We start from the raw sequence: 27,374 nt of genomic DNA on the forward strand, positions 1-27,374 counted from the left end.
GAGTTTGTGTTCATAAGTGTATGAATTCATGAGTTCATAAGTGTATGAGTTTATAAGTTTATGAATTCATGAGTTCATAAGTGTACGAGTTTATGAGTTTAGAATTTATAAGTTTAAATGAGTAAGAGTTCAGAGTTTATTAATTTATGAGTTTGAGTTCATAAGAGTTCGAATTCATGAGTTTATAAGTGTATGAGTTTATAAGTGTATGAGTTTATGAGTTTAGAGTTTATAAGTTTAAATGAGTCTAAGAGTTCAAGTTTAGAGTTTATTAATTTATTATGAGTTTAAGAGTTTAAGTGTAGATAGAAAAGTGTCATGATAGATGAGTTTATTAGTTTAAATTAGTCTCAATGGCTCATATAGTATATAGAATGGCAGTTTGATTCAGTCTAGGGCTTCAAGGAGTTTAGATTTGAATTTTTGGCAGTTGGCCAGTTTGAAAATCTGAACATTCCCGCAATGTTAAGTCAATGGGAGTTTTTTCCGACTTTGATCGTCATTTTTAGGAAAACCGTAAGTCCGATCAGTAAGAAAAGATATAGCATACCGAGTCAGAACAGTTTGAGTGTCTGAGCCGAGTTTGGAGTATGTGGAGTTAAAGCTCTAGGAGGAGATAGAGTTGTAAATTTTAGTAAGAATAATAATAATAACTAGAAAAAGTTCGTCGAGACAAACTTTAAGTTGGCTTGTGAAAGTTTGGACCAATAAGTTTGAAGAAGTTTAAATTAGTTTAAAGTTTAAATTAGTTTAAATTTTAAAGTAGTTTGAAGTTGAAATTAGTTTAAAGTTTAAAGTAGTTTAAAGTTTAAAGTTTTAATGGTTTAAAGTTTAAAGTAGTTTAAAGTTTGAAGTAATTTAAAGTTGCTAGGGTGTTTCTAGTGGGTTGCTAAGGTATTTTAGGTGGTTGCTAGGGTGTTTTGGATGGTTGCTATGGTGTTGCTTGGGTGTTCTACGGTATTTTGGGTGGTTGCTATGGTGTTGCTAGGGTGTTTTAAGGTATTTTGGATGGTTGCCATGGTGTTCTGGGTGGTTGCTAGGCAGTTGCTAGGGTGTTCTGGGGTTGCTAGGCAGTTGCTAGGGTGTTCTGGTGGTTGCTAGGGTGTTGCTAGGGTGTTCTAGGGTATTTTGGGTGGTTGCTATGGTGTTGCTAGGGTGATTTAAGGTATTTTGGGTGGTTGCTAGGGTGTTCTGGGTGGTTGCTAGGCAGTTGCTAGGGTGTTCTGGTGGTTGCTAGGGTGTTGCTAGGGTGTTCTAGGGTATTTTGGGTGGTTGCTATGGTGTTGCTAGGGTGATTTAATGTATTTTGGGTGGTTGCTAGGGTGTTCTGGGTGGTTGCTAGGGTGTTCTAGAGCATTTTGGGTGGTTGCTATGGTGTTGCTAGGGTGTTTTAAGGTATTTTGGGTGGTTGCTAAAAAGAAAGAAAGATTGAAAGAAAGATTAGAAAGAAATAAAGATAGATAGAAAGATTAGTTAGAAAGAAAGAGAGAAAGAAAGAAAGAGAGATAGAAAGATTAGTTAGAAAGAAAGAAAGATTAGTTAGAAAGAAAGATTAGTTAGAATGAAAGAAAGTTAGAAAGTAAGATTAGTTAGAAAGAAAGAAAAAAGAAAGATTGAAAGAAAGATTAGAAAGAAAGAAAGAAAGAAAGAAAGAAAGAAAGATAGAAAGATTAGTTAGAAAGAAAGAAAGAAAGATTAGTTAGAAAGAAATAGATTAGTTAGAAAAGAAAGAAAGAAAGAAAGAAAGATTAGTTAGAAAGAAAGATTAGAAAGAGAGATAGAAAGAAAGATAGAAAGATTAGTTAGAAAGAAAGAAAGATTAGTTAGAAAGAAAGAAAGATAGAAAGTAAAATTAGTTAGAAAGAAAGAAAGAAAGAAAGATAGAAAGATTAGTTAGAAAGAAAGAAATATAGAAAGATTATTTAGAAAGAAAGAGAGAAAGAAAGAAAGAGAGATAGAAAGATTGTGTACATAAGTGTATGAATTCATGAGTTCATAAGTGTATGAGTTTATAAGTTTATGAATTCATGAGTTCATAAGTGTATGAATTCATGAGTTTATAAGTGTACGAGTTTATGAGTTTAGAGTTTATAAGTTTAAATGAGTAAGAGTTCAGAGTTTATTAATTTATGAGTTTGAGTTCATAAGAGTTTGAATTCATGAGTTTATAAGTGTATGAGTTTATAAGTGTATGAGTTTATGAGTTTAGAGTTTATAAGTTTAAATTAGTCTAAGAGTTCAAGTTTAGAGTTTATTAATTTATTATGAGTTTAAGAGTTTAAGTGTAGATAGATAAGTGTCATAGATATATGAGTTTATTAGTTTAAATGAGTCTCAATGGCTCATATAGTATATAGAATGGCAGTTTGATTCAGTCTAGGGCTTCAAGGTATTTAGATTTGAATTTTTGACAGTTGGGGAGTTTGAAAATCTGAACATTCCGCCATGTTAAGTCAATGGGAGTTTTTTCCGACTTTGATCGTCATTTTTAGGAAAACCGTAAGTCCGATCAGTTAGAAAAGATATAGCATACCGAGTCAGAACAGTCTGAGTGTCTGTGCCGAGTTTGGAGTATGTGGAGTTAAAGCTCTAGGAGGAGATAGAGTTGTAAATTTTTGACAGAATAATAATAATAATAATAATAAGTTTAAGTACAATATCAGTAAGTTGGCTCTCACAAGCCAACTTAATAAGTTTAAGTACAATATCAGTAAGTTGGCTCTCACAAGCCAACTTAATAACTAGAAAAAGTTCGTCGAGACAAACTTTAAGTTGGCTTGTGAAAGTTTGGACCAGAAAGTTTAAAGAAGTTTAAATTAGTTTGAATTTTAAAGTAGTTTGAAGTTGAAATTAGTTTATAGTTGAAATTAGTTTATAGTTTAAATTAGTTTAAAGTTTAAATGTTTAAATTAGTTTAAAGTTAAAAGTAGTTAGAAGTTTAAATTAGTTTAAAGTTTAAAGTAGTTTGAAGTTTGAAGTAGTTTGAAGTTTAAATTAGTTTATAGTTTAAATTAGTTTAAAGTTTAAATTTAGTTTGAATTTTAAAGTCGTTTGAAGTTTATATTAGTTGCTAGGGTGTTCTGGGTGGTTGCTATGGTGTTGCTAGGGTGTTTTAAGGTATTTTGGGTGGTTGCTAGGGTGTTCTGGGTGGTTGTTATGGTGTTGCTAGGGTGTTCTAGGGTATTTTGGGTGGTTGCTATGGTGTTGCTAGGGTGATTTAAGGTATTTTGGGTGGTTGCCAGGGTGTTCTGGGTGGTTGCTAAGCAGTTGCTAGGGTGTTCTGGGTGGTTGCTATGGTGTTGCTAGGGTGTTGTAAGGTATTTTGGGTGGTTGCTAGGGTGTTGTAAGGTATTTTGGGTGGTTGCTATGGTGTTGCTAGGGTGTTTTAAGGTATTTTGGTGGGTTGCTATGGTGTTGCTAGGGTGATCTAGGGTATTTTGCTTGGTTGCTATGGTGTTGCTAGGGTGATTTAAGGTATTTTGGGTGGTTGCCAGGGTGTTCTGGGTGGTTGCTAGGGTGTTCTGGGTGGTTGCTATGGTGTTGCTAGGGTGTTCTAACGCCTTTTGTGTGGTTGCTAGGGTGTTCTGGGTTGTTGCTAGGCAGTTGCTAGGGTGTTCTGGGTGGTTGCTATGGTGTTCTAGGCTTTTTTGGGTGGTTGCTATGGTGTTGCTAGGATGTTTTAAGGTATTTTGGGTGGTTGCTAGGGTGTTCTGGGTGGTTGCTATGGTGTTACTAGGGTGTTTTAGGGTATTTTGGGTGGTTGCTATGGTGTTGCTAGGGTGTATTAAGGTATTTTGGGTGGTTGCTAGGGTGTTCTGGGTGGTTGCTAGGCAGTTGCTAGGGTGTTCTGGTGGTTGCTAGGGTGTTGCTAGGGTGTTCTAGGGTATTGTGGGTGGTTGCTAGGGTGATTTAAGGTATTTTGGGTGGTTGTTAGGGTGTTCTGGGTGGTTGCTAGGCAGTTGCTAGGGTGTTCTAGGGTATTTTGGGTGGTTGTTATGGTGTTACTGGGGTGTTTTAAGGTATTTTGGGTGGTTGCTAGGGTGTTCTGGGATGTTGCTATGGTGTTGCTAGGGTGTTCTACGCTATTTAGGATGGTTGCTAGGGTGTTGCTAGGGTGTTTTAAGGTATTTTGGGTGGTTGCTAGGGTGTTATGGGTGGTTGCTAGGCAGTTGCTAGGGTGTGCTGGGTGGTTGCTATGGTGTTGCTATGGTGTTCTAGACTATTTTGGGTGGTTGCTATGGTGTTGCTAGGGTGTTTTAAGGTATTTTGGGTGGTTGCTAGGCAGTTGCTAGGGTGTTCTGGGTGGTTGCTATGGTGTTGCTAGGGTATTCTATGGTATTTTGGTTGGTTGCTAGGCAGTTGCTAGGGTGTTCTGGTGGTTGCTATGGTGAACTATTTATGAATTTAAAAGTTCATAAGTGTATGAATTTATGAAAATGCATAAGTGTATGAATTCATGAGTTCATACGTTTATGAGTTTATGTGTACGAGTTTATGAGTTTAGAGTTTATAAGTTTAAATAAGTAAGAGTTCAGAGTTTATTCATTCATGAGTTTGTTCATAAGTGTATGAATTCACGAGTTCATAAGTGTATGAGTTTATAAGTTTATGAATTCATGAGTTCATAAGTGTATGAATTCATGAGTTTATATGTGTACGAGTTTATGAGTTTAGAGTTTATAAGTTTAAATGAGTAAGAGTTCAGAGTTTATTAATTTATGAGTTTGAGTTCATAAGAGTTTGAATTCATGAGTTTATAAGTGTATGAGTTTATAAGTGTATGAGTTTATGAGTTTAGAGTTTATAAGTTTAAATGAGTCTAAGAGTTCAAGTTTAGAGTTTATTAATTTATTATGAGTTTAAGAGTTTAAGTGTAGATAGATAAGTGTCATAGATAGATGAGTTTATTAGTTTAAATGAGTCTCAATGGCTCATATAGTATATAGAATGGCAGTTTGATTCAGTCTAGGGCTTCAAGGAGTTTAGATTTGAATTTTTGGCAGTTGGGGAGTTTGAAAATCTGAACATTCCGCAATGTTAAGTCAATGGGGGTTTTTTGGGGGTTTTGATCGTCGTTTTTAGGAAAACCGTAAGTCCGATCAGTTTGAAAAGATATAGCAACGCGAGTCAGAACAGTTTGAGTGTCTGAGCCGAGTTTGGACTATGTAGAGTTAAAGCTCTAGGAGGAGTTAGAGTCAGAAATTTTACCGCTCAGAAGAATAATAATAATAATAAGTTTAAATAGGATTTCAGTAAATTGGCTTTCACAAGCCAACTTAATAAGTTTAAATAGGATTTCAGTAAGTTGGCTCTCACAAGCCAACTTAATAAGTTTAAATAGGATTTCAGTAAGCTGGCTCTCACAAGCCAACTTAATAAGTTTAAATAGGATTTCAGTAAGTTGGCTCTCACAAGCCAACTTAATAAGTTTAAATAGGATTTCAGTAAGTTGGCTCTCACAAGCCAACTTAATTAGTTTAAAGTTTAAAGTAGTTTAAAGTAGTTTAAATTAAAGTTTAAATTAAAGTTTTACTTTAAAGTACTAGGCAGTTGGTAGGGTGTTATGGTGGTTGCTAGGGTGTTCTAGGGTATTTTGGGGGGTTGCTATGGTGTTGCTAGGGTATTTTAGAAATGTTAGAAAGAAAGAAAGATTATTTAGAAAGAAAGAACATTTAGAAAGGAAATAGATAGGTTAGAAAGAAAGAAAGGTTTGAAAGAATTGTTAGATATAAATGTTAGAAAGAAAGAAAGAAATAAAGATTAGTAAGAAAGAAAGAAAGAAAAAAGAAAGATTAGGTAGAAAAAAGATTAATTAGAAAGAAAGAAAGAAAGAAAGAAAGAAAGAAAGGACAGATTAGTAGGAGAGATCAGTTAGAAAGTTAGAAAGAAAGAAAGAAAGAAAGAAAGAAAAATTATGTAGAAAGAAAGAAAGAAAGAAAGAAAGAAAGAAAGAAAGAAAGAAAGAAAAATATTAGTTAGAAAGAAAGATTAAGTAGAAAGAAAGACAGAAAGAAAGAAAGTTAGAAAGGAAGATTAGTTAGAAAGAAAGAAAGATTAGTTAGATAGATAGATAAGGTATTTTGGGCGGTTGCTAGGGTGTTCTGGGTGGTTGCTAGGCAGTTGCTAGGGTGTTCTGGGTGGTTGCTATGGTGTTGCTAGGGTGTTCTAGGGTATTTGGGGTTGTTGCTATGGTGTTGCTAGGGTGTTTTAAGGTATTTTGGGCGGTTGCTAGGCAGTTGCTAGGGTGTTCTGGGTGGTTGCTATGGTGTTGCTAGGGCTTCCTAAGGTATTTTGGGTGGTTGCTATGGTGTTGCTGGGGTGTTCTAAGGTATTTTGGGCGGTTGCTAGGGTGTTCTGGGTGGTTGTTATGGTGTTGCTAGGGTGTTCTAAGTTATTTTGGGTGGTTGTTAGGCAGTTGCTAGGGTGTTCTGGGGTTGCTATGGTGTTCCTAGGGTGTACTGAGGTATTTTGGGTGGTTGCTATGGTGTTGCTAGGGTGTTTTAAGGTATTTTGGGTGGTTGCTAGGGTGTTCTGGTTGGTTGCTAGGCAGTTGCTAGGGTTTCTGGGTGGTTGCTATAGTGTTGCTAGGGTGTTCTAAGTTATTTTGGGTGGTTGTTAGGCAGTTGCTAGGGTGTTCTGGGTGGTTGCTAGGGTGCTCTGAGGTATTATGGGTGGTTGCTATGGTGTTGCTAGGTGTGTTCTAGGGTATTTGGGTGGTTGCTATGGTGTTGCTAGGGTGTTTTAAGGTATTTTGGGTGGTTGTTAGGGTGTTCTTGGTGGTTGCTAGGCAGCTGCTAGGGTGTTCTAGGGTATTTTGGGTGGTTGCTATGGTGTTGCTAGGGTGTTTTAAGGTATTTTGGTTGGTTGCTAGGGTGTTCTGGGTGGTCGCTATGGTGTTGCTAGGGTGTTCTACGCTATTTTAAACTTCAAACTACTTTAAACTTCTTCAAACTTATTGGTCCAAACTTTCACAAGCCAACTTAAAGTTTGTCTCGACGAACTAGATGAGAATATTTAAGAGATGAAATATTTAAGAGATTTCCCCTTCCCATCATGCTGGATAGGGGTGTACAATTTGAAATAAAACGTTATTTATGTGTTTTATCAGCAAGATAAAAAAATTGTTGACTTGTTAATGTTTATATTTGAAAGAGTTTCTGATATGTTAGTGTTTTACCATAAAGTGTAGACCATGATAATATTAATTAAAGCGGTTTTAATCATTATAAAAACAAAGACTTTGGGGGTGCATTGGATGCGACAAAACCAATAAGAGTCTTTACCGAGTAAAGATTTTGTAAAAGGTTATCTTATAAGATATATTTGTAAAGGTTGTTGAACACAATCCCTAAATAAACGAACCAATTGGATTATTTGAACTTAATAGTTTTGGAATAAATTAAGAATGTTAACCTGATTCAACTAAATGGCATTGAATTAATCTTATGTAATAAACTTAAGTTTACTGAAATAAACAATGTTAATTAAATGCAACATTACCCTGTAGAACCTGTCGACATAAAAAGTTGAGTAAATCCACCATATGTTTTCCAACAAAATGTTGATTAAACATTAAAAGTTCAAAACATATGGATGGGTGGATGGATCGCAATAAGCCCCGTAACAAGCGTTTAGAAAGTAGCTAGGATGTATTATTTTGCGCAGACTTTAAGTGAACTTTTACCAACTATTAAGATGTTAAAGTTCAGTTATAGACCTTTAGCGCATTATTGAGTTTTTTATTGAGTAAACGAATTCAGGGTTGTTCAATAGTTATCAAGCACCCGCACTTGGTGAGATTATTCAGAAAAAGCGACAAAAGTAATTTTCTTATAAATCATCGTACACGGATGCACTGTGTTTCTTAATTCTTTGTTTTGGTGTATTTTTTAAAACATAGATAGATGTTATACACAACCTACATGTCTCAAGTGAAGATGATGGTTTGAACCATCATTTTATTAAATTACACCAATTCCTGTGAATACTGTCGTATATGAACAAAGAGAAGACCTAGAGTTCACTAACATTACCGCTAACTGTAGGAAACAGATATCCAGGGGAAGGTGTAAAGAAAAACACCATTCCAAAACATTACAATCACACCCGGCGATACGATAAGTTTTACGATAGTGTTGTTAAAATGAAACCGCGGTAAACTATTTAAGAACACTAGCGCTGTTAAACATGCGGTTCAAATAACAATGTTCAGTATAAACAAGAATCCAACTCTAATGCGACTGAGCTCGTTTCACATATAACTGTAGATAGTTAGGTATAATCGTTAGATAACTTATCAAACAATTGAAATTTACGATATGTTAAAACATTTTGATGATGGGGCAAAAACTGCTTACCACATGTTTTCATAACTTACTGCTTACCGTCTGTTTTCTGGATCAGACCTAAAACTCTGGTGTCAAAGTATTGGTGTGGACGGAATAAAAATGAATCATCCCACCTTACACGTAAAAATATCAAAGGCAATTCATTAGCTTAACTGCTGTTCGGCTACATGCATAAAATAACTGTGTATCTATGACCGTGCTGTGAAATGTGCAATAGTTAGACGAGTTTGAAGCGCAACAGTTTTATTCTAGAAAAAGTTCGTCGAGATAAACTTTCAGTTGGCTTGTGAAAGTTTGGACCAATAATTTTGAAGAAGTTTAAAGTAGTTTGAAGTTTAAAGTAGTTTGAAGTTTAAATTAGTTTGAATTTTAAAGTAGTTTGAAGTTTAAATTAGTTTAAATTAGTTTGAAGTTTAAATTAGTTTAAAGTTTTAATTAGTTTAAAGTTTAAAGTTGTTTAAAGTATAGTTTGAAGTAATTTGTTGATAGTTGATAGGGTGTTTCTAATGGGTTGCTAGGGTGTTCTGGATGGTTGCTAGGCGGTTGCTAAGGTATTTTAGGTGGTTGCTAGGGTGTTTTGGGTGGTTACACTAAGGTATTTTGGTTGGTTGCTAGGGTTTTCCGGGTGGTTGCTAGGTGGATGCTAGGCAGTTGCTAGGGTGTTCTGGGTGGTTGCTATGGTGTTGCTAGGGTGTTTTAAGGTATTTTGGGTGGTTGCTAGGGTGTTCTGTGTGGTTGCTAGGCAGTTGCTAGGGTGTTCTGGGTAGTTGCTATGGTGTTGCTAGGGTGTTCTAGGCTATTTTGGGTGGTTGCTATGGTGTTGCTAGGGTGTTTTAAGGTATTTTGGGTGGTTGCTAGGGTGTTCTGGGTGGTTGCTAGGCGGTTGCTTGGGTGTTCTGGGTGGTTGCTATGGTGTTGCTAGGGTGTTTTAAGGTATTTTGGGTGGTTGCTAGGGTGTTATGGGTGGTTGCTAGGGTGTTATGGGTGGTTGCTAGGCAGTTGCTAGGGTGTTATGGGTGGTTGCTATGGTGTTTCTAGGGTATTTTGGGTGGTTGCTATGGGTTGCTAGGGTGTTTAAGGTATTTTGGGTGGTTGCTAGGCAGTTGCTAGGGTGTTCTGGGTGGTTGCTATGATGTTGCTAGGGTATTCTAGGCTATTTTGGATGGTTGCTATGGTGTTGCTAGGCTTTTTTAAGGTATTTTGAGTGGTTGCTAGGGTGTTCTGCGGGGTTGTTAGGCAGTTGCTAGGGTGTTATTAATTTAATAATAATAAGTTTAAATAGGATTTCAGTAAGTTGGCTCTCACAAGCCAACTTAATAAGTTTAAATAGGATTTCAGTAAGTTGGCTCTCACAAGCCAACTTAATAATACGTTTAAATTGGATTTCAGTAAGTTGGCTCTCAAAAGCCAACTTAATAATAAGTTTAAGTAGGATTTCAGTAAGTTGGCTCTCAAAAGCCAATTTAATAAGTTTAAATAGGATTTCAGTAAGTTGGCTATCACAAGCCAACTTAATAAGTTTAAATAGGATTTCAGTAAGTTGGCTCTCACAAGCCAACTTAATAATAATAAGTTTAAATAGGATTTCAGTAAGTTGGCTCTCACAAGCCAACTAAATAATAATAAGTTTAAATAGGATTTCATTAAGTTGGCTCTCACAAGCCAACTTAATAATAAGTTTAAATAGGATTTCAGTAAGTTGGCTCTTACAAGCCAACTTAATAATAAGTTTAAATAGGATTTCAGTAAGTTGGCTCTCACAAGCCAACTTAATAATAAGTTTAAATAGGATTTCAGTTAGTTGGCTCTCACAAGCCAACTTAATAAGTTTAAATAGGATTTCAGTAAGTTGGCTCTCACAAGCCAACTTAATAAGTTTAAATAGGATTTCAGTAAATTGGCTCTCACAAGCCAACTTAATAGTAATAATAATAATAATAAGTTTAAATAGGATTTCAGTAAGTTGGCTTTCTCAAGCCAACTTAATTAACATAAAAGAGATAGGAAGAGTGTAGTAATACAAAGCATAGAAGAGAGGTGTATGTCTGGTAATGTACTCGGTTTGAAGTTAGGTTGAATTTAGAAATGTTAGAAAAGAAGACCAGGTGTCTTCAAAGACTGACATTTCCTTTCCTCTGTTTTTTAACTATGTTTTTCCATAGAAATATTTTTTAAAATTAAATTAGTCCAATGTTTAATGTTGCAAAATTTCTTAGATTTCCAACTTTGGAGGACTACTTTATTAGCAAGAACTAGACAAATGAGCAACGGATTCCTGAGTTTTTGTGGGATGTGGATTTCAGAGATATCACCATGGAGACAGAGTGTTGGAGATGATGGGATTCTGTAGCTCAAGATGGTAGACAATGTCTCAGTGACCATAATCCAGAAAGAGTAAACTGGTTGGCAGAGCCACATGGCATGTAAATAGTCAACTGAGTTACCTAAAGTGCATTGTGAACAGATGCTTGTGTTTACTAGGCCCATTTTAAACATTTTACTTTGGGTGATGTGAGTCCTATGAATTACTTTATATTGTATAAGCTGGAGGTTTGTGTTAGGAGTCATGGAAAAGATATTCTTACTGATTTGTTCCCAGAAATCAGGGGTGGGAGAGAAAGCCAAGTCAATTTCCCACTTGGTAGATGGGAGTGTTATTGTTGTATTTAGGTTGGAAATTATTATATATATTTGTGAGGTAAATTTTTTTTAGGTTATTGATTCTTAACCAAATGTTAAGTTCTTCTATAAGCTGAGAGTTTTGTAATGTGTTGTTGGTAAGTCTGTTTTTTTTCTTTAATTTTGAGTCTAAGTTGTTGATATTTAAGAAAATGTTCTCTCTCAACCCCATATTTCTGTGTGAGTCTGTTGAATGACATGAAATGGTTTTTCTCAAATAAATGATGAAGATGAGTGATCCCCTTTTGCGCCCACGTGGAGAAATAAAAAGTTTTTTTCTGAAGCAAAAAAATCTAGGTTGTGCCAAAGCGGGGTAAACTTAATTAATTCTAATGATGATTTTGTAATTTGATTAGTTTTCCATCAGCCTGACAGAGTTGAAGAAATAATGAGTTGGCAAAACTTGGATTTCTTAATTGTTTGTGAAAGAAAGGGAAGATCTGCAATTGAAATGTTTGTACATTGGTTTTGTTCCAGTTCTAGCCAAGGGTAATTATGCTTGTGTATAGTGATCCATTTAACTAAGTACTGCAATTGATTTGCCAGAAAGTAGTGATGGAAGTTTACAGCCTCAAGCCCACCATCTGATTTTTTATTTTGTAGTGTTAAGAGTGATATTCTGTGTTTTTTTTTGTTTTTTTTCAATAAAATGTTGTTGTTAATGAATTAAGAGTTTTGAACCATTTATCTGTAGGAGTGATGAGAATCATCGAAAAAAGGTAGTTAATCTGGGGTAGGATTTTCATTTTGACTGCAGCTATTTTTCCGTTGAGTGTAAGTGGATGTTTAGACCAGCATTTGTATTCGTCATCAATTTTCCTAACAAGAGGAGTGTAGTTGAGGATGAAAAGCTCTGACAATTTGGGGGAAATCTCAATCACTAAATATTTGATGTTGCCTGTGTTAAGGTGGAAAAAAGTGTCCTGAGCTCCAGAGTCCCATACGTCCGCTGCAAGGGGCAGTACAATCGATTTATTCCAGTTAATAGTGTAATATGAGACATGAGAGAATCTATTTATAATATTAAAAGTTTCTTGAAATGATACCTGTGGGTCCTGTAAATAAAGTAGAAAATCATCTGCATATAAACTAATTTTATGTTGTACATTAGCTACCTGAATTCCTTTAATTATATTATTTTGACGTATTGGTACTGTGAGAGGTTCAATGAAAATGGCAAAGAGAGAAGGCGAAAGAGGACATCCCTGTCTGGTGCCTTGATGCAGTGTGAAACGGTGAAATGATTCCATTAGTGGTGACGGTGGCCCTGGGTGATGTGTATAGTATTTTAATCCAGTGGATGAACAACTCTCCAAAACCAAACCTATATAGTGTATTGAATAAAAATAACCAGTTTACCTTATCAAAAGCTTTTTCTGCATCAAGTGAAATAATAATGGTTTTCTGTTGTGTTTCTTGTGATATATTGAATAGGTTGAAAAGTCTGCGGACATTATCTGTGGCGTGTCTATTTTTTTATGAATCCAGTTTGATCTGGATGAATGAGTTTGGGAGTGACTGTTTTTATTCTGGTTGCTAAAGCTTTAGTGAAAATTTTTAAATCAGTATTCAATGATAGAGGTCGATAACTAGATGGTTGGAATGGATCTTTGTTGGGTTTTAATAGTAATGTCATGGCTGCTGTATTCATGTGTGTGGGTATAATGGAGGAAGTTTTTATTTCTATAATTAGTCAAGTCAAGTCATCCTCATTTATATAGCGCTTTTAACAATGTAGATTGTTTCAAAGCAGCTTTACAGAGATAAACATATAATTTAAGGTAACAGAGATTGGTTTAGTTTTATAGTGGTTCTTGAAAAATGTTTTTTCCAGCTAAAGTTAGTTTTGATTGATTCACTTCCGCCTAAATGATAGTTTGTTATTAAATTAGGGGCTGCTAAGACGACACCGTTCTCTCTAAACAGACTTTAAATGCAAACCTGTGATAGACGCTGATGGCGTTCACATGCGCATTAAGAATTGATTCTATAGTTATGTTCGTTTGAATGTATGTGCGCAGGTTTGTAATTCCTTACAAACCATGCCTAAACAAACTACTTGTCTTGTCTATAAATTTTGATGCAGAATTTTATTTTATCTTATCAATTCGCTTAGGTACGCGAACCAAAAAAATCCACAGCGCTTTATCTGTAGAGTGGTATAGGGATCCTCCATAGGGAGAGGCTAGTTGGCACTTCAGCACTGCATTGTCATCGGGTCCAGGCGAAATTCCTTCGTCAGATCTGGAAACGGCCTGGATCCGGCAGGCTGCGGGAAAACCTCGGGATAAACAAAGACACTAAAATTAGCGTAGGTGCCATTCTTCTTATGATGTAACGAGTACATCAGGATTTAAGGGAAATGTTCCAGTTCCGGCTGACCTAATCTAAGCAGCCTAATATTGAATTATAGAAGTCCATAGAGTGTTATGTGAATGCTAGGTCAAAGAGATGTGTTTTTAGTCTAGCTTTGAACTGACAGACTTTGTCTGCTTCCCGGACAATGTTAGGAAGATTGTTCCAAAGTTTTGGTGCTAAATAGGAAAAGGATCTACCGCCAGCAGTCGATTTAGATATTCTAGGTATTATCAACTGGCCAGAACTTTGAGATCGCAATAGACGTGAAGGACTATAATGCGTTTAGAGCTCGCTCAAGTACTGGGGAGCTAAACCATTTAGTGCTTTGTAAGTAATCAGCAATATTTTAAAATTGATACGATGTTTAATAGGGAGCCAATGCAGTGTTGACAGAACCGGGCTAATATGGTCGTACTTCCTGGTTCTGGTAAGAACTCTAGCGGCTGCGTTTTGAACTAGCTGTAGTTTGTTTATTAAGCGTGCAGGGCAACCACCCAGTAGAGCATTACAATAATCTAGCCTTGATGTCATGAACGCATGAATTAGTTGTTCCACATTTGTCAATGAGAGCATATGACGTAATTTAGATATATTTTTAAGATGGAAAAATGCGGTTTTACAGACACTAGACACGTGACTTTCAAATGAAAGATTGGTATCAAAGAGCACACCCAGGTTCCTAACTGACGACGAAGACTTAACAGAGCAGCCATTAAGTGTTAAACAGTATTCTAGGTTATTACGTGTGGAAGTTTTTTGTCCAATAATTAGAATCTCTGTTTTTTCAGAATTTAGTAGTAGGAAATTACTAGTCATCCAATTTTTTATATCAACTATGCATTCCGATAATTTTGTGAATTGGTGAGTTTCGTTAGGTTTATAGAAATATAGAGCTGAGTATCATCAGCATAACAGTGAAAGCTAATTCCATGTTTCCTAATGATATCTCCTAAAGGTAGCATGTACAGAGTGAAAAGCAGCGGTCTGAGAACTGAGCCTTGTGGTACGCCATACTGAACTTGTGATCGATAAGACATCTCTTCATTTACTGCTACAAACTGATAGCGGTCAGATAAATATGATTTAAACCATGCTAATGCAATTCCACTAATTAGTGGAATTGCATTAGCATGGTTTAAATCATATTTACATGCATTAGCATGGTTTAAATCACTCTGTACATGCTACCATTAATGCCAACATAGTTTTTTAGTCTATTTAAGAGAATGTTGTGGTCAATGGTGTCAAATGCAGCACTAAGATCAAGTAACACTAATAGAGAGATACAACCACGATCGGATGATAAGAGCAAATCATTTGTGACTCTAATGAGAGCTGTCTCAGTGCTATGGTGCGGTCTAAATCCTGACTGGAAATCCTCGCAGATATCATTTCCTTCAAGAAAGGAACACAGTTGTGAGGATACTGCTTTTTCTAATATCTTTTATTGAAAAGGTAGATTTGAGATCGGCCTGTAATTGACTAATTCTGTAGGATCAAGTTGTGTTTTTTTAACAAGTGGTTTAATCATAGCCAGCTTAAAGGTTTTTGGTACGTATCCTAGAGCCAAAGACGAATGAATAGTTTCTTTCAATATTTTAGTCTGTATTGGGTCTAACATACATGTTGTCGATTTAGATGAATTAACGAGTTTGCAAAATTCTTCCTCTCCTATGGCAATGAATGAATCAAATTTTACCTCAGGGAGACTATAATGCACTCCCTGATATGACGCTGTAGTAGACGGTTGCTTAGTTATAATTTTGTCCCTAATATTATCAATCTTATAAGTGAAGAAGTTCATAAAGTCATTACTGCTGTGTTTCTTGGAAACTTCTGGGCTTGAAGCTTTCTTTTTCGTTAGTGTAGCCACTTTTTCAAATAAATACCTAGGATTATGTTTATTTTCTTCCAATAGGGTTGAAAAATAAGCAGATCTAGCAGCTTTTAAAGCCTCTCTGTAAGCAATCGAGCTCTCCTTCCATGAAATCCGAAATACCTCTAGTTTTGTTTTCTTCCAGTTGCGCTCCATTTTTCTGGCTACTCTCTTAAGGGCCCGGGTGTGCTCGTTGTACCACTGAGTTGGACTATTTTCTTTAATCTTCTTTAAGCGCAACGGAGCAACTGTGTCTAAAGTGCTGGAAAGGAGAGAGTTAAAAGTTTCTGTTGCAATATCAAGTTCTTCTAAGCTATCTGGGATGCTGAGATAATGAAACTGATTAGGAAGATTATTGATAAAGCAATCTTTAGTGGCAGAAGTGATAGGTCTAACATACTTGTAACACGGAGTTGGCTTTGCAGCCTTGGCTAAATGTAATTTACATGAGACTAGATAATGATCTGAGATGTCGTCGCTCTGCTGCAGAATTTCAACAGCATCAACATTGATTCCATGTGATAATATTAGATCTAGAGTATGATTACAACAATGAGTAGGTCCTGACACGTGTTGTCTAACTCCAATAGAGTTAAGAATGTCTTTAAATGCCAATCCCATTGCATCAACTGTATACAGTTGCCAGCAGAATTCTCAAACTTGATTTATCGTTTACATTATATATTTTTACATAAAGCACCAACACTTCAAAATAAGTATATTTAAAACTAGATTTTTTAGTGGTTTTGAAAATATTACTATAAATTACAGCAACACCTCCCCCTTTACCTTTCAGCCGAGGTACATGTTTATAACAGTAATCATGGGGGGTGGACTCATTTAAAGTAATGTAATCGTTTGGTTTTAGCCAGGTTTCTGTCATACACAGCACATCTAGGTTATAATCTGAAATCATATCATTAACTATGAGCGCTTTTGAAGTAAGGGATCGGATATTCAGCAACCCAAACTTTATCGTTTGTTCATCTGTATTATATCTATTTTTTATTTTTTGAATATAAATTACATTTTTAACCTTAGATCGGTTTGGAAGTTTTTTGGATTTCCAAATTCGGGGAACAGACACAGTCTCTATATGATGATATCTAGGTGAAAGAGGCTCTATGTGATGGGATTTATCTGACCTTGGTGATGCGAGGCCGCTAGCAGACGGTCGGTTTAGCCAGGTTGTCTACTTCCTGACCTGAGCCCCAGATTGTTATGTTTTGTCTCTAAGACTATTAGCCAAATTACTAGAGAGAAGAGCAGCCCCATCCCAGGAGGGATGAATACCATCTCTTTTCAACAGGTCAGGTTTGCCCCAAAAACTTTTCCAACTGTCTATGAATTCTATATTATTTTGCGGACACCACTTAGACAGCCATCCATTGAGTGATGACAATCTGCTAACTATCTCATCCCTCCTTCGAACAGGAAGGGGGCCAGAGCAAATTACAGTGCCTGACATCGTACTTGCGAGTTCAAACACCTCTTTAATACTAATTTTGTTGATCTCCGACTGGCGGAGTCGAACATCATTAGTGCCGACGTGAATAACAACCTTAAGAATTTACGATTAGCATTAGCCAGCACTTTTAAAATTGCTTTGATGTCAGGCACTCTGGCTCCTGGCAAACTTGTGACTATGTTGGCTGGTGTCCCTATTTTCACGTTCCGTGTGATCGAATCACCAATTACCAGGGCACAATCAACAGAATTCTCAGTGGGTGTTTCACTGAGCGGGGCAAATCGATTTGTTATGGTAATCGGAACGAAAGAGTGTTTTTTTGATCCGCGACTAGAGCGATCCCTCACCGTCAACCATTTGCCTTGCTGCACAGGCAATAATTCAGCCGGAACCGAATGATGTAAAGAGTTCACTATGCTTGGCGCATCCAAAATAGTATCTAAAGCTCTAGCACACTTACTATCCTCAATTAAAGTTTGGATGCGTGTTTCTAATTCTGAAATCTTCTCCGTCAGCCTGACTGTCTCCTTGCATTTATCAGATATAAACCCATATATTGCTGACGGGGAAGGCTATGCTAAACATGTAACATGTAGTGCAGGTGACAATATCAGAACAAGACATTACTCACCGTGTTTGTTGACTGATTCTTACTCACCTGGGCTTTTTATGAACTCAGAGGCGCGGGCACGCGAGAGAAAAATAAATGAATAACTGAGCGCATGGGTGGCGCGTTAACAGGCTAGCGAGTTACTAGCGTGTTGTGCTAACAATAACGGAAGCTAGCGATGTCAGGTTAATCTGAGATGTTGCCTAAGCTGTATTTAGTAGTATAAACAACTAGAAATGGTAGTAAATGATGGTTCAAAACAGAAAGAAATACAAAGCTAATACGAGGCTTAGACGGAGCTTACAGCCTCGAAGCAAACAAAATACAGCAGGCAGCTAGGCAGACAGGAGCAATCGATCAGCCTCTATTAAATAGTGGTGATAATATGTCCCAAAAGTGTTTGTAGAATTCGGCTGGTAATCCATCTGGTCCAGGAGATTTATTGCTAGGATTTTTTTCTAGGGGCTTTGGTAAGTTCATTCAAACTAAGAGGTGCTCTAGAGTGTTGGTTTGTTCTACAGTTAATTTTGGTAATGCCAGACTGTTTAAAAAGGTGTCGATTGTGTGGCTTGATAAGTGGAAGAATAGAGATTGCTGTAAAAATTCCGAAATATGTTGTTTATATCCGGTGAATATTGATTAATGTTTCCTGTGGTGTCCAAGATAGCTGGGATGATTGATTTTTCTTTCCTGTGTTGAAGTAAATTTGCTAAATACTTACTGTTTATTTTGTTACTGTACTGAAAACCATTATATTTTAGTTGCTGAATTTGAAATTGTATTTTTTTCTGTATAGCCTAATATCGTCAAGTTGTGTTTTAAGTTCTTTTAATTCCTTTTGTCTTGGTTCACTGGGTTGGCAGGATATTTCATTTATTATTTTTTTGATTTTGAGTTCTAGTGTATTTTCCAATTGTTGTTGCTGTTTTTTCCGGTACTTTCCTGTTATCCGGACCCCACCATATACCATTTCGGAACTATAGTCATCCCTGATTGGTCTTAACCCTAGTGACGGGTAGGTTTAGGGGCGGGGTTAGGGGTAGGCCATCGTCCCTGATTGGTCTTAACCACAGTGACGGGTAGGTTTGGGGGGGGGTTAGGGGTAGGCCATCGTCCCTGATTGGTCTTAACCCCAGTGACGGGTAGGTTTAGGGGCGGGGTTAGGGGTAGGCCATCGTGGGGTCCGATAACAGGAAAGTACCTTTTTTCCTATATGAAGAGTATGCTTTGATTTTTCCTGTAATCACAGCCTTCCCACTGGAGTCATTCATCTCCAGAAAGAATGCCCTCCCTCGCCTTATAAGGTTTGTAAAGTTAAGGTCTTCTAACAGTGAGCTGTTGAGGCGCCATCTAGTAGAAGTTTTAGCATATGTTTGGGTATTTATAGACAGAGAGACAGGTGCGTGATCACTAATTACAATTGGATAAATTATGTTGTCTGATATCTTAGCAATTAGCGAGTTACTGATAATAAATAGGTCAATTCTTGGTGAATATTGATGAACTGTTGAAAAATATGAATATTCTTAAGGACGGGTTTCTCATTCTCCAACTGTCACTAAGGCCATAGTCCCCATGCTGTTTTATGATGTCAGTTGAATGCCAGTTTCTTATGTTGCCAGAGATGCTTGAACTGCCAATTGTGGGATTTATGACAGTATTGAAATCTTCTGCTATAAGATGATTGTCTGAATTTGACAACATAGAGAATAATTTGTGGAAAAAAGATGGATCATCATTGTTAGGGCCATAAATGTTTGCTAATGTAAATGTTGTATGGTTGATAGTTGCATCAATGATGATGAATCTTCCTTCTGGGTCCATAATAGATTGATTTAGTGAAAACTGAATATCTTTATTAAAATTGAAACCCCTCTTTGTTTCCTATTATAAGTTGAAGCACATGTTTTGTCCAACTGTTTGAATTTAAGATCCTGTGATTCTGTCTGTTAAATGTGTTTCTTGTAAGAAGCAAATATCAGCCTTTAATTTTATTAGATGATTAATAACTTTAAGTCTTTTGGATTGGTTACGAAAACCGCGTATATTCCATGTTATCAAATTAAGTGGTTGCCTGTGTGTATGTCAGGTATATCCGAGTTGTGGTCCTAGTAGATATATATGAGTTAATAGTCATATAAGGTGATAAAGAAATAGAGGGAGTAAGAAAGAGGAAAAAAGTGTTTGTATGAGGGAATATGATGTTTTTGTTTTGTGATCTTGTCAGTTTTGAGTGTATGTATGTCATATCAGTTTTGAGTGTATGTGTGTCATATCTCGCACATGTTGTCCATAATTTTTATTTGAGTTTGAATTAAGTAGTGGTAGTGGTGTAAAAAGTTTGTGACATCCTGAGTAACGTGACCATTGAGAATTTTTTTTTTTTTTGTGGTATCAAACATGAATACAAAACAAACAAACAGACATTAGGCAAAGTGACTTTACGCATATAAACAAGAACAAACAGAATGACAAGACTTTTTCTCAGAAATGGATTACGGTTACATTTATTTTGTAATTAAATTGCATAACTTCGTTACATGTAACTAGTTACTCCCCAACACTGTAGGAAGTAGTAGCAGGAAGTAGTTTTCCAGTTAAAGTGGCTGGCGTTTATTGCCTCAACTTTAAAAAAAAAAAATTCTAGCAAATGATTTGAGGTAATGAGTAATAATGTAATTCCCATAATTACGAGATATCAAATTGTAAAATGTTTTCTTGTCTTCGTAATTCCAGCTTAAACTGAGACTTTTCTGATAGCTCCTACTTCTACCATCTGACCACTGCAGATTCATCTAGGCGTTGATAGTGGTGCCATAGAAATGCATAATTCCCAGTCAGAGAACAGCTCACAATAGTGTCACGTTGCCATCGAGACTGCTTAGTTTTACTTTTTCATTATAGCAATAATCTGTGAAATGAATGAGAACACCCTGAAAATACATTCAATCAACACTTTATTCAATCATTTGAAATATAAAGGCTGCAGCAAAACAAAAAGCATGCAAGTGACAATTCTTAAAAGGTTAAATCAATGTATTTGTAATGCTAGTGTTTATTAGATATAGACAAAAGCAGTACAACATACAACTTCAGCATCTTAGTTCTGACAACCTGATCTGTAAAAAAACAAAAAATACAGTACTGATTCTTGAGGTTTAATAGCTTGCACACTGTGATAACTGATCATATCAGCAGGCAGTGTTCTCAGGGCTCAATCATCACTCCTCTATAGAGGACACGAGCTGCACCCGAGTGAAAGATGAACGCTTCAGACACAAAACTGCAGCACTTTGAGACTTGGCTGGTACATCATATCCCATAAACAACCGGCACCTCACATACAGAAAATATTCACTGATCCTAAAATGGAGGAAAAAAAGTCCTCCACCTCAAAAAAAAAAAGTGAAAAAAAGTACTGTTGGAATTCAGTTGCCAGGTTAGTTGAGCTGAGACGTGTAGGCCCTGTGATCGTGTAGTGAATTACTTTCAAACAGCTGCTTTAAATACAAATGACAAACTTCAACATTATTCAAACTACCATGCAAATGTCTCTACTGTCTGTAATAACTTTACTAAAACTATTAGCCATTATAAAAAAAACTGTCTATAAAAAGACCTAAAATGACATCTTATAAAATATAAACATAATAAAAAAAGGGTTAGACACAGAATCTGATGTGGACGAGTTCAGAAAAGCATCCTCAAACAACTTACACATGAAAAGAAAAGCATTTGGTTCATTCAATTTAAGTTAATAAACATTCACAAAAACAAACTGAAGTGAGATTTTACAAGTATAAAAAAAAGAAATCTCACTCAAAAATCGATCACAGGAAGCTTTATGGTGGATAAATTCTGATTGGTTGAAGTGTTATCACATGACCAGACAGCCTCTCTTGGCAGCACGTGGATCTCCCTGTAAAAACAGTGGAACACTGAGAACCTCACACACACACACACACACACACACACACACTGACGAGGAGGTTTGATGTGTGTAATGCAGAGGTCTTCAATCCTGCTCCTGGAGGGCCACTGTCCTGCAGAGTCTAGTTCCAACCTGCTTCAGCACACCTGCCTTTGTATATTGAAGCGATCCTGAAGAGCTTGATGAACTGATTCAGGTGTGTTTGATTAGGGTTGGAACTAAACTCTACAGGACAGCGGCCCTCCAGGAGCAGGATTGAAGACCTCTGGTGTAATGGATGAAGCTGATGTGCTTGATATCAGACCTGCTGGTGAAAGAAACGCTCCTCGATGACTTCAGCGTCCCCCTGCTCCTCCTCCTCCACTGCAGTGTTGAACACGGTGCTCCTCACAGCCACTTCCTATAGGGACAGGGACACTTCAGAACACACCCAGCCTTGCCCTCTCCTGCCCACTGATGAACAATGCCTGCTGTACAGTAATGGTTGAACAGTGAGGTCCAGGTCTAGTTAGGTGGGTCTCACCTCTCCATCTGGGCTCAGCAGAAGCACTTTAATGTTCTCGCCGCTCCCCCATGAGCTCTGGCTCTTCCAGATCAGGTCAGCAGGAGGACTGGAGCTCACGCCCGCATTACACGCCCAGATCTGACCCAATCAAAAGATGACCCAACAGCAGGTTCAGAGAGTGTATGAAGGCATATGCTGATATTCCCCCACTAACAGCCTTGTCAGGTGACAGTTTTACTCGTAATTAAATCTATTAAGATGATGTGTACCGTCACTTTCTGTCCAGCCTTCAGGGTGTATTTAGCAGTGAATTTATACACCGCAGAAACATCACCGACAGTTCGAATCAGCTGAAATCCTGCCATGGGTTGATCCTGAAATATTAAAATCAACTTAAAAAATGTAGGAGCATTAACGTTAATTTCGAGCCTTGAATGAGTTTGTGTGAGATTGCAGTGAGTCAAACGCACCTGCTCAGAGTTGTTGTGCAAGCGAATGAACTTCCCATCCACGTCCAGCTCATCGATGCAGATGTTTCCAGTGGCAGATGCCGAGTGAGCGATGCTAACGCTGCTGCTAGCCTCAGACTCCTCCACGTCCACACGCTTCCTCTTCCCGCGTGTGGTGCGAACACTGCAACTGGAGGACGCCCGCGACACCGACACTCGAGACGAGGGGCTGGGAGACAGCTTCAACCTGACACAGGACACATGCTGTTAGAATGAACTCACGATAAGCCTTTAAGATCAAGCTACATGTACAGAAACAAACTACCAGGTGAACAAGAACTTCTGCCAAAATAAGAGCCGAGGATGGTAGAGTTGGGCGGTATCCAAATTTTGCTACTGTGTAACCTCCTCCCTATTTTACCGCGGTACACGGTATTACCGCGTGACTAATTAAATTATGACATAAGGCTCAGACAGCGCCACCAAACTGTTGGCTTGTGCCTACTAGGGAGGAGTCACAATTTTCGAATATTCGATTAGTTGATTTTATTATAGAATATCGAATAGGTTGTGTGATATAAAAAAATCCCCATGTTTTCGGTTCTGATGCGGTGTCACGTTCATGTAACCAGAGGGTGGCGATGCCAATAATGCATCAAAAAGCAGTCAATCAACTCTCAGACAGCAGAAAAAGATACACATTGTCTCAGACCAGAGCATGTGAGCGGAGTGGTAATATTTCCTCCAGAGTGGAAAGCGTATTCTGAAGATTACGCACCGCTCGCTCAGAACGCCCTTTGTGACGTGCTGGTTAGAAATATGTGAAATGAGTAGGGCTGCCCGTGCATGATTTAAGTTTTTTTTTTAGTCGACTAGTAGTAGTTCATTTAAGCCATTAGTCTAATCACATATTGTGTAATTAAATCAATATAAATATATTATATTATGTATGTATGTATGTATGTATGCATGCATGCATGTATGTATGTATGTATGTATGTATGCATGCATGTATGTATGTATGTATGCATGCATGTATGTGTATATATATTGCACACCAACTGAAATATTTCAGGTCTTTTATTGTTTTAATACTGATGATTTTGGCATACAGCTCGTACAAACCCAAAATTCCCATCTCAAAAAATTAGCATATTTCATCCGACCAATAAAATAAATGTTTTTAATAAATAAAAAAAGTCAACCTTCAAATAATTATGTTCAGTTATGCACTCAATACTTGGTCGGGAATCCTTTTGCAGAAATGACTGCTTCAATGCGGCGTGGCATGGAGGCAATCAACCTGTGGCACTGCTGAGGTGTTCTGGAGGCCCAGGATGCTTCAATAGCGGCCTTAAGCTCATCCAGAGTGTTTTGGTCTTGCGTCTCTCAACTTTCTCTTCACAATATCCCACAGATTCTCTATGGCAGGCCAATTGAGCACAGTAATAACATGGTCAGTAAACCATTTACCAGTGGTTTTGGCACTGTGAGCAGGTACCAGGTCGTGCTGAAAAATGAAATCATCTCCATAAAGCTTTTCAGCAGATGGAAGCATGAAGTGCTCCAAAATCTCCTGATAGCTAGCTGCATTGACCCTACCCTTGATAAAACACAGTGGACCGACACCAGCAGCTGACATGGCACCCCAGACCATCACTGACTGTGGGTACTTGACACTGGACTTCAGGCATTTTGGCATTTCCTTCTCCCCAGTCTTCCTCCAGACTCTGGCACCTTGATTTCCGAATGACATGCAAAATTTGCTTTCATCCGAAAAAAGTACTTTGGACCACTGAGCAACAGTCCAGTGCTGGTTCTCTGTAGCCCAGGTCAGGCGCTTCTGCCGCTGTTTCTGGTTCAAAAGTGGCATGACCTGGGGAATGCGGCACCTGTAGCCCATTTCCTGCACACGCCTGTGCACGGTGGCTCTGGATGTTTCTACTCCAGTCTCAGTCCACTGCTTCCGCAGGTCCCCCAAGGTCTGGAATCGGTCCTTCTCCACAATCTTCCTCAGGGTCCGGACACCTTCTTTTTTGTTGTGCAGCATTTTTTGTGCAGCCTTCCCACAGACTTCCCACTGAGGTGCCTTGATACAGCACTCTGGGAACAGCCTATTTGTTCAGAAATGTCTTCACTAACGACTTTGTCTTTTAATTTAGTCACGTTATATATAACTTGTATATATATAACATAACTTGTATCAATAAATATATCAAAAGTGTTACTGACAACCGTATCTTCTATTTTTAGTCTTAATTCCTCTAATCTCTACTAAAGAAAAATTAATATCATAATGAAAAAGTTAATTATATGTACAGTACTTTTATACTATTTTAAATTAGTAAGCAAAATGTACTAAACGTGAAACAAAGTGTTATAAATAGGCTATATAAATTATTGGATTATTGCTTGATGTTGTAACGTTATAGGCAGAATGAGCTTTAACACTGTGTATACACCAGACGCGGCCTTTATTGCTTGCGTCGCAACAGCTGTTTACCCTAGACGCAAAAAAGCGCCCGTTACAAAGCAGAATGGGGCATCAGTTTACTGTCGGAGATTTTTCGCTCGCGCAACGCATTTTAATCAGTTTCATCAACCAATTGCCTGGATTTAATAAATAAGAAGTAAATATAGCAGACAATATAATCAGGACTTCTCAGCTGTACGCTTGCAATAGTCACAAGCTCACAAAATACGTGACAGAGGCTGGTAGCAGAGAAATCAATTCTGTGAATTACACAGCGCAAATCAAAAGTAATAGGCTACTACCTACCAGATGAAGGGTTTGCTCTGAACAGAACATTCATTTTATTTTATTTTTTGTGTGTTCGCATTTATGAGGAAAAAACAATGTTACGGACGTGACAAGCTCTGAAAGCGGCACTTAAGTGCTTTAAAACTTTCACAGAGACCTCAAACAGAAAGCACAAAGCCTTTCATTAAAGTGAATTTCATTTTGTATTAATTGTATCTTAATTTTAATCAATGTTTCATCAACCAATTGCCTGGATTTATTAAATAAGTAGTAAATATAGCAGACAATAGATAATCTCGACACGGAGGCGCCGGCGAATGAACTGCAACTCGTCTCTTAAATGAACCAAAACTCAGTGCATAGACATGAGAAATATATCTATATTGAAATGTCTACTTTTAAACAGAGCAATTCAAAACGAAAGACAGACTGCTCTTTGCTGTAATCCGTATGAAATGTGCATTTCTCTCTGGCTTGTTCACTGAAGATCGCGAGTCAACGTCATCAACTTTGCAGCGACACTGACTGAAAACACTTGTTTATTAATAAACAATTAAAATGTCTGTATTCACAATCATTACTTTTGCCAGTTCTTTGTGACAGCTTTGAGGTGCTTTATTGACAGCGCCACATGAATCACCGCACCCGCATTTTTTTAAATATTCATTTATCGGCCATTATAAATGCCGATACCGATAGTTAGGAAAATGCCTAATATCGGCCGATAATATCGGCCCGCCGATATATCGGTTGGGCTCTAATCACAACGTGGCGCAACATCAAATAGCAAATGTAATGAAAGCAGAACGAAACTGCGCTACTCATCATTTGTGCTTCATGGATCGTTTATCAGTTCGGACCATCAACATCAGTGCAGCGCGAGCCAATCTTGATCAAGCGACACTGTTTACCGGATCTATAAGCGCTGTGTAACAAAGCATTCGAATTCTTCACTAAGTAATAACATCGCTGCGAGATCTAGTGAGAAGCATTAAAATTTCTATGTTATTAACGGTTCAAACATCGCTGACATGGAAACCAGGAGAAACATTGTCCATGAATGAACTAGTTATAGGTTTTAAGTCCACAGATCATCAACATTCACCATGGGTTTACTGTATAACACTCACTGTAACCACGGAAGTTTGGCAGAAATAGTAAAATGCTTTCAAGTACATCAAACATCTTTTTCCAGCACTTCAAAACTCAAATATTATCATATTTAAATGTTATTTTTAATGTGATGACCAAAACATTATTTGTTCATCCTTCAAAGATTACCCCCATTTATAAAACTAAAAGTTTCAAGATGTAGGAACACACTTATTTAAAAATAAATTTTCTTTTAATAAATAGGAAATTTCTCTCTCTCTCTCTCTCTCTCTATATATATATATATACACACACACATATACATACACATATACATACATACACACACACACACACACACACACACTCACCTAAAGGATTATTAGGAACACCATACTAATACTGTGTTTGACCCCCTTTCGTCTTCAGAACTGCCTTAATTCTACGTGGCATTGATTCAACAAGGTGCTGAAAGAATTCTTTAGAAATGTTGGCCCATATTGATAGGATAGCATCTTGCAGTTGATGGAGATTTGTGGGATGCACCTCCAGGGCACGAAGCTCCCGTTCGACCAAATCCCAAAGACGCTCTATTGGGTTGAGATCTGGTGACTGTGGGGGCCATTTTAGTACAGTGAACTCATTGTCATGTTCAAGAAACCAATTTGAAATGTTTCGAGCTTTGTGACATGGTGCATTATCCTGCTGGAAGTAGCCATCAGAGGATGGGTACATGGTGGCCATAAAGGGATGGACATGGTCAGAAACTATGCTCAGGTAGGCCGTGGCATTTAAACGCTGCCCAATTGGCACTAAGGGGCCTAAAGTGTGCAAAGAAAACATCCCCCACACCATTAAACCAGCACCACCAGCCTGCACAGTGGTAACAAGGCATGATGGATCCATGTTCTCATTCTGTTTACGCCAAATTCTGACTCTACCATCTGAATGTCTCAACAGAAATTGAGACTCATCAAACCAGGCAACATTTTTCCAGTCTTCAACTGTCGAATTTTGGTGAGCTCTTGCAAATTGTAGCCTCTTTTTCCTATTTGTAGTGGAGATAAGTGGTACCCGGTGGGGTCTTCTGCTGTTGTAGCCCATCCGCCTCAGGGTTGTGCATGTTGTGGCTTCACAAATGCTTTCCTGCATACCACGGTTGTAACGAGTGGTTATTTCAGTCAAAGTTGCTCTTCTATCAGCTTGAATCAGTCTGCCCATTCTCCTCTGACCTCTAGCATCAACAAGGCATTTTCGCCCACAGGACTGCCGCATACTGGATGTTTTTCCCTTTTCA

At 37.6% G+C, this 27,374-nt stretch overlaps 2 protein-coding genes across 2 annotated transcripts in view; one reads left to right on the plus strand and one right to left on the minus strand.

Moving 5' to 3' along the window:
* cunh5orf63 (chromosome unknown C5orf63 homolog) overlaps positions 1-27,374 on the plus strand; it is a 209,283-nt gene that overhangs the window by 107,200 nt on the left and 74,709 nt on the right. The window lies entirely within an intron of this gene.
* Positions 20,280-27,374, minus strand: part of lmnb1 (lamin B1) — a 105,288-nt gene continuing 98,193 nt past the window's right edge. The window contains 5 exon segments of the mRNA XM_077243440.1: positions 20,280-21,258; positions 21,575-21,670; positions 21,794-21,913; positions 22,045-22,149; positions 22,246-22,471. Of these exon segments, the coding sequence (XP_077099555.1) occupies positions 21,217-21,258; positions 21,575-21,670; positions 21,794-21,913; positions 22,045-22,149; positions 22,246-22,471 (589 nt within the window). The 3' untranslated portion in view covers positions 20,280-21,216.

Source organism: Siphateles boraxobius, unplaced genomic scaffold (assembly GCF_051911475.1).
Source record: "Siphateles boraxobius isolate OS27281-9 unplaced genomic scaffold, OSU_SipBor_1 25, whole genome shotgun sequence".
NCBI lineage: Eukaryota > Metazoa > Chordata > Actinopteri > Cypriniformes > Leuciscidae > Siphateles > Siphateles boraxobius.